We start from the raw sequence: 7,168 nt of genomic DNA on the forward strand, positions 1-7,168 counted from the left end.
CGTAAGACACTGGGGAGACGATGGTAACCCGAACGCACAAAAAATAGGCCACAACCATAAACAACCACCACCTCCACCGTCTGCCTTAAACCCCGCTGTCGTATCAACCGCTGTGACCATCGCCACCGTCCGCCAACACCAAACCACTGCTACCAAGAGTCCGTAATCAAACCCAGCAACAATGAAGATGACGAGGTAGAAGGAGCATTGCGTGAACACGGTCGAAAACCAACATCATGGTGATTTCATGGAAGAGCATAAAGGAAGATGGAGATGAGTGTAAAGTGGAAAATTAAGACTACTATCGTTTCAGAGAAAGATGATATCAAAGGAATCTACGGTAGAAGAAAACAATTGGTAGTAGAAGAGGCGACCACACATGTTGTAGTATACAGTTTTAATAGCTAAATGTACATTTAGTAATAACTAAGTTTAGATGAAACCCAAGTTACAATATTAACAGCATGGTGTATAACTCATGAAGCACACTTGCTCCAAAATTGAATATATATAACTTTCAAACCGAACCGACCCTTTTCCCTCTTATAAACCAGTTGCAAACTGAATCAAACCGGTATTGACCACCTTTGACCCAAACCAAACCAAACCAAACCAAACCAAACCAAACCAGTTTAGGCCCAATAACCAATTTGATTTGATTAGTGAAAGAAAAGAGTTCAAAACACCCTAAGGCGCATAAGCTCTAGAGACTAAAATATACATTTACTAATCCATATGGCTAATAGTGATAATACCTGAAAAACCAATTTAAAAGGGCTTCATGATATGATATCCATAGCTAGATTAAGCGCAGCAACTGGATCATGCAAACTCACCAGACACCACAATTTACAACAATATTAAATCACTCGATTCGCTCCCTAATTACATAACATTCTCGGTTATCCTTTTTTCTCCTACACTAAACCCGATCTATTAAACGCACTCTCATTTAGGTCTTGAACTTGAGTGGTGGTGGCCTTTGCTGTCCTGTTTAATTCTATCTGCATACATTGGCAGCCGAATTATCTCATTTATCTCATCCAATAGCACTTCCTCTGTAATATTGTCCTTTATGCTCCGCATCACCTATTTTCGCAAGTGAAAGCTAACAGTTAAATATGTGAGTTGAATCCAGATTACATACAGGGGTAGAAATGTGTCTGCACTTATTTAGTTAGCATGATCATCCTTAGCTAGTAGTTAGTGGCCTCTATTGTTAAGATCTTGTTTCATGTTCAATCCAAAAACTAGGGCTGTAAGCAAACCGAACGTTTAGTGAACCATTCATGAACTGTTTAGCGGAAAGTTGTTTATTTTATTTAATAAACAGACAAACATTTATGTTCGTTCGTTATTTAGTTAAACGAACAAAAATGAACGCGTCTCCTTCGTTCATTTATGCTCTTAATTCATAAATATTTTCTTAAGCCCATTACAATTTATCATAGTTTTATTAAATTTAGATATCACCAAGTACAACATAGTCTAGTTTCATTAAACTTTTAGGTCCAAGATATTGATACCCGCTCACCTATGTTAAGTTGTGTTCGTCTACGTTCGTGAACAATTCTTTTATACTATAAGCGAATGAACATACATTAACAGCACACACTCATTTTCTAAAGAACGCGAACAATTAAACGAGCGCGAACACAAACAAGAAACGTTGCTCGTTTAATTGTTCGTATTCAGTCGTTTGTTCGGTTAAAGTTAAACTAAAGAACACTAACATGCCTGTTTGTGTTCGTTTGGTTCGTTTACAGGCCTACAAGTATTCAAAATTTTCTGTTTTGTGACATAGAAGGTTCTTTTTAATCATGAAAATTAAAAAAGGTTGAATACACACACACACAAAGACAGAAGCACCTTTCTGTACGTATTGAACTCGTTTGGTGTAGCTTTATCTGTCCTGACCCGCATGCAGACCCATTCTTCTTCCTCTGAATTCCAAGCACACTCGATTATCTTCCCTGAGTACGATGCAGGATCAATATCATCTGCCGAATCACAAGAAACCAGATCAACAATATCATCTAAAAATACAATGATCTAAACTTTTGAATAAAGTGCTAGATTTCACCCATGTGACCCATTACAGATTAATTACAATGAAAATTGGCTGATTTTGTAAGTCAACAGGTCAAGGTTGTGAAATTAAATTAGTTATTTACTGACCACCAAATGCAATTCGATTTCCTTCCATTAGCTTCTTTTTCCCTCGTTCATAAAGAAAAAGTAGTTGGCGATCTTCAGCCATCTGTGGATGCAATAATATAACGGTTATTGGCCTATAAGAACATGACATCTGCAAAGACATTATATTTGGAAAGTTCAAAATGAAACCTCGAAAAGAAAATCCACAGAGTTCATTGATGCATATTTCCACTTCAAAAGTCCTTCATGTGTTCGCGGGACATAAGGGTCATCCCAACCCTGCCCATATAGAAATAAATGTTAACCGAGATAATAAAACATTTGAAAATATAAATATGTATTGAGTAAAAGTGTAAAGAGCCGATCCGCTTGTGGGCTACTCAAGATCAACTCACTATTAACTCAAACTGAGCCAAGCTTAAACGAACTTGAGCCTAAAACTAAGCTTTCTAATAAACGAGCCCAAGATTAAACTCACGGCTTAAACAAGCCTTTTATTAATATAATAGTTTTAATCTAAAATACATATTATAAAAACAACTAAACATATATTATTATGTTATATATACAAAAATATACTTATAAGCACACATAAAAATAATTATGCGTATGTAATATATAAGGTTTGGATCAAATACAAATTAAATTAGCATGCTAACTATGAGAAGTAGTAGTGTAATAATAGTGTAGTGTAATTACAGCATATTGTAACTACACTATGATGTAATTACATAATCACATAATTACACTACCTGTATATATAATTACACTATGCACGTTAACATTTCCCATAATATATAGTACATAATAAATGAGCCGAGCTGGAAAATTATCTCACGAGCAAGCTAAAGCTTGAAAATTCCTCACAAGCCAAGATTGAGCTTTGGATATACAGCTCTAAACAAGCCGGCTCGGCTCGGCTCGTTTACACCCATAGAGTATGTGTGCGGATTTTGAACCTGAAAGACAAGACCATCTGCATCATGTGAAAGCCTTGGAATGAACTCCTTTAAAAGCTTATTGACAGTTGAAAGCAACCAAAAGTCCTTCCTCCTTACCTATTAAAACTTCACAAAATAAGTAAATATTAATGATAAACTTAATTAATTAGTGTATGCTAATAATACCCTGAATGGCTCCAAGTCATATCTATACATAGAATGTCCGTTTTTATATATATTATGACGTTCACGGTTTCGAGGTTCAACCACTTCCTTCTCCAGCATTTTCCATCGTTCATAAAAAGGCCTCTGTATCAATTTTCATAAAAAAAAATAAAAAATTAGAATAGAATTGATTTAACTGTATTAACTATACTTACGCTTTACCTCAATGATAGATATTTGATTGATTGCCATCAAATCGTAAATCAGATAACGTCTTTCTTGTTTCTGAGTGTCGGGTACAGTATCAATTATCATCTCACCATCAAGCAGCGTGTAGTGGTGAACCTTCTCAGCTAAACCCTTGCAAAAAGATTAATTTTTATGTCATGATAGACACTTAACGTGAAGACCTTTAAAAAAAGAAACTTTCTTAAGAGTAAACTTATACTTCATTATTCAATTTCCAAGGAAATCGCATCTGGACCCTTCGGAAAACAAAGTTTCTGTCAATTAAATAGCATCCGTCCATAGTAATTAGCATCATGTATCGTGTTCCATCTGCTTTCCATGTTGCATAATAGTAACGCTGCCTAAGAAGTTGCAAGTTTTCCCTGCATGATATTCAATCATTGTATTATTTATAATATTATAGTTGATACATATACCCCAAAAAAATCGATTACGAGTGTGAAGAAGAGGTAGACACCATACCTGTCTAGAGAAACTGGATGTGACCCTGGAAACTGCTGGTTCCCTCTAGGCTTAGAAGCAAGAAAACACAAAAAATAAAATAAATCATATTGTGATTTGGGTTCAACAGGCACTCATAAAATGCTGTCACTTCTCTAGCCGATGAAGCACAATTGCATAAAAAATAAAGAGAGGCTTTTTACCTTTCATAACTTGTTTTAGATAAGTGGCTCACTGGCTTGCTAACAGATACGTAGAACTTGGTTATATTTATTTGAAAATGAGGTGATATGAAAGAAATAACATGCACAGAAAAGACCTATTCTACTGAACCCAACACCTTACAAAATATGGTTTTCAAAAAGACAAGGTGCAATCACTACATTGAAGTAAGGTCATAACAAGGTGGTCCAGTATAGTTGGGGTTACATTAAATAATATTCAATAGTACTTCCAAAATCCAGATATTATCAAGCTTGTCAAATGCCATTAGTTATTCACTATATTTACAAGAATTTTAAGTGTACAAATGATGTATGGAATATTACTTACCCCTGCACTTAATTTCAATGCTTGATAACAGAACTGTCTGAAAGAATCTTGCTGATCCTGAGGTATACTATCACCCAAAACATCATCATTTGTCATCACTCCCTCTGTATCCTCATGTATATTCCCCTAATACAAATTGAAAAGAAAAATGCTAAATCAGTGTCGTGATCATAAAACGTAAACAATCAATATTATAAGAAGAAAATATACATCCAGAGGATCCAAAGGCACTCCATCATCATCTTCATCCGGTAACGCCTCTCCATTCAGATCAAACTCAGAAGATCTTTTCCATTCGGGAGTTGAAGGGCACGTGACCATATCAGGTTTTCTTTCATGATAGAACGCGTATAACGCGTCAATATAATCTGGTTTATATATGCCGGGTGGACGTGCTTCAGAAAATATTCTTATTGCCTGTAGCACAAGTAATTAGTAGAAACCCATAACATAAACGAATTAAGAAAACGATTAAAACAGCTCACAAAATTAACTGACCTGAGTTACAGATATTGGCAATGTTCGCATGAGATAATGAATAATCATATACCCTGTACGGTTATGCCCATGTGTGCAATGAACAAGAACATACTTCTTTGAGTTCTTTTGTCGAGCTAGAAATTGAGAAACCTGATGAATATTAAACCTATTTCGTTATTTTTTTGTAATTTGAAAAATGGTAGAACACATTTTCAACAGACAGCACTGTAGGTCTGTAAACGAACAGAACGAACACATCATCAAACTTTAATCGAATAAACGAACACTTAAGCGAACGGATTTTGTTGTTCTGTTCATGTTCGTTCATTAAGAAAATGAATGTCTTCATTTACGCCCGCTCAATAATATTCTAAACGAACAGTTCACAAACATAAACGAGCACAAATGAACATAATCAAATACAAACAAAAATAAACGAATACATACTAAAAGTAGACATATTTCCAAATTAAAGTCTAAATATACCATGATCACATAATCCAATATTTATGTAAGAAACAAAGGTTTTAAATATGAAATTCAAACTGATTTTAAATTAATATTAGTAATAATAAATTTATTTGAATGAATACTTAAATGAACGAACATAAGTAAACACATATAAACAAACGTCAATGAACAGACATACGTGAAAGTTCACGAATGTATATGAACAAACGGAACATGTGTAGTATACGTCCGTTTGATTAAATGTAAAACAAAAGATTCGTGTTCATGTCTGTTCGTTTATTTAATAAACAAACCCAAACGAACTACTTGCAGAACGATTCACTGAATGTTCGGTTCATTTACAGGCCTAGACAACAGGGATAAATAACTTGTAAAGTTGTAAGAATAACATGCCTCATACACAAACTGATTAACCGCCTCGTTCTCTGGTACTGAGTCACGCCCCTTGCAGTTGATCTGAAACAAGCGAAAACAAGAACAAATGAATAATTATTGTTTGATAAAATAGAATAATAGATACAAAACAAAGACTCGGTAATTAGTATCTGGAAACTAACCTTAACATACTTGATGCCTTCTTTCTTCCAATCATTTACAGAGTAATAGCGAGTTGTGTTTGTAAGATCAATCACCAAGCCCAACTGAAAACGTCCCAAATCACAAATTAAGTTCATAGTTTCATACAACTAGTATCATTTTATTTGATTTGACCATGCTAACCTGCCGACCCAAAACTCTTTGTTGATGAATGACTTGTCTAAACGAGTATCTTTTACCAGGGACGATGCAATCATTAAAAGACTCACTGAGAGGCACTTTAGAAGGAACAATACCGCCTATTTCTTGACCATATGCAGGGCAATCCAACCATCCTATAGCACAAACAAATCAATCAAAATGTATTATCTAACAATTTGAAATTAATGTCTATATAAATCAAATTTTAATTCTTGAGATTAAAGTTTACCTGGAGGAAGTTTACTCTTATCATAAGTTCTCTGCATCTTCGTATGAAACAAATGATCATTCATAGGCTGGTAAGCTTGATGTTTTGGCTTGTCATCGAGGCGTTCTCGTTTCAGTCTTAGCTTTCTTTCTTCACGCTCCTGATTCAAGAACGCGATTGGATGTAAACACAGGAAAATTGTATCTTTTATTCGTGATATATAGCATTAAAGTTTAAATAGTGAAGTACCCGACGCATAATATCAACTGCTGACTCTACATGATCTACTTGATGATGATGATGATGATGATGATGATGATGATGTGGAATATGCTTTTCTTCTGGTGCACTGTCTTCACTGAAACTTGGTTCAAATACTTCTTCATCTTCTTCGGGTTCTGGCGATGCGTTTAAATCCATGCTTACGTTCATTCAAGGCACACTACTCCCTTCGGCAAGCCAAAGAAAAGAGAGCAAATATGAAAAGATTGCACACAAAATAAATGAATCAACAAGTAACTAAACAATGAAGTCAATCATACTAGTTTAACTTTTCAAGTTTTCTGCATTCTTGTCTATCTTTGCAATTCTAACAACTGCGTGATAATATAAGACATTTTTACTTACCTCAAAACATAGGGATGTTGAATCAGATTCAACATAGTCAAACGGAAACAATTGATATCATAAGTTAACAAAACAAAAAGGCATATTAATGCAAAACAAAACCTAAAGTTTTAAAGAAAATTTAATAGTTTACAACAAT

General features: G+C 34.6%; 1 protein-coding gene across 1 annotated transcript; it reads right to left on the reverse strand.

Annotated features, from left to right (window-relative positions):
- Positions 1-780: 780 nt before the first annotated feature.
- On the reverse strand, positions 781-6,848 carry LOC143572828 (uncharacterized). The gene is made up of 17 exons (XM_077057878.1): positions 6,652-6,848; positions 6,424-6,562; positions 6,177-6,328; positions 6,014-6,097; positions 5,850-5,912; positions 5,004-5,135; positions 4,716-4,922; positions 4,506-4,631; positions 3,975-4,024; positions 3,712-3,874; positions 3,486-3,623; positions 3,285-3,407; positions 3,117-3,215; positions 2,347-2,436; positions 2,179-2,260; positions 1,870-2,000; positions 781-1,089 (listed from the first exon to the last, which is right to left on the reverse strand). Exons 1-17 carry the CDS (start codon positions 6,832-6,834, stop codon positions 949-951), a joined length of 2,103 nt encoding a protein of 700 aa, XP_076913993.1. The 5' UTR covers positions 6,835-6,848; the 3' UTR covers positions 781-948.
- Positions 6,849-7,168: the final 320 nt, after the last annotated feature.

This window comes from Bidens hawaiensis, unplaced genomic scaffold, assembly GCF_021521415.1.
Source record: "Bidens hawaiensis isolate Kalapana, Puna unplaced genomic scaffold, B.hawaiensis_p1.1 tig00026027_1, whole genome shotgun sequence".
Classification (NCBI taxonomy): Eukaryota; Viridiplantae; Streptophyta; class Magnoliopsida; order Asterales; family Asteraceae; genus Bidens; species Bidens hawaiensis.

What these genes read in the sequence shown, in the direction of transcription:
- LOC143572828 (XM_077057878.1), bottom strand. Translation starts at nt 6,834, where the DNA reads ATGAACGTAAGCATGGATTTAAACGCATCGCCAGAACCCGAAGAAGAT. An exon ending in CAGTTGATATTATGCGTCGG is followed by an intron (nt 6,563 to 6,651) that starts GTACTTCACTAT and finishes TTCTTGAATCAG; the next exon opens with GAGCGTGAAGAAAGAAAGCT. An exon ending in AAAGAGTTTTGGGTCGGCAG is followed by an intron (nt 6,098 to 6,176) that starts GTTAGCATGGTC and finishes GGACGTTTTCAG; the next exon opens with TTGGGCTTGGTGATTGATCT.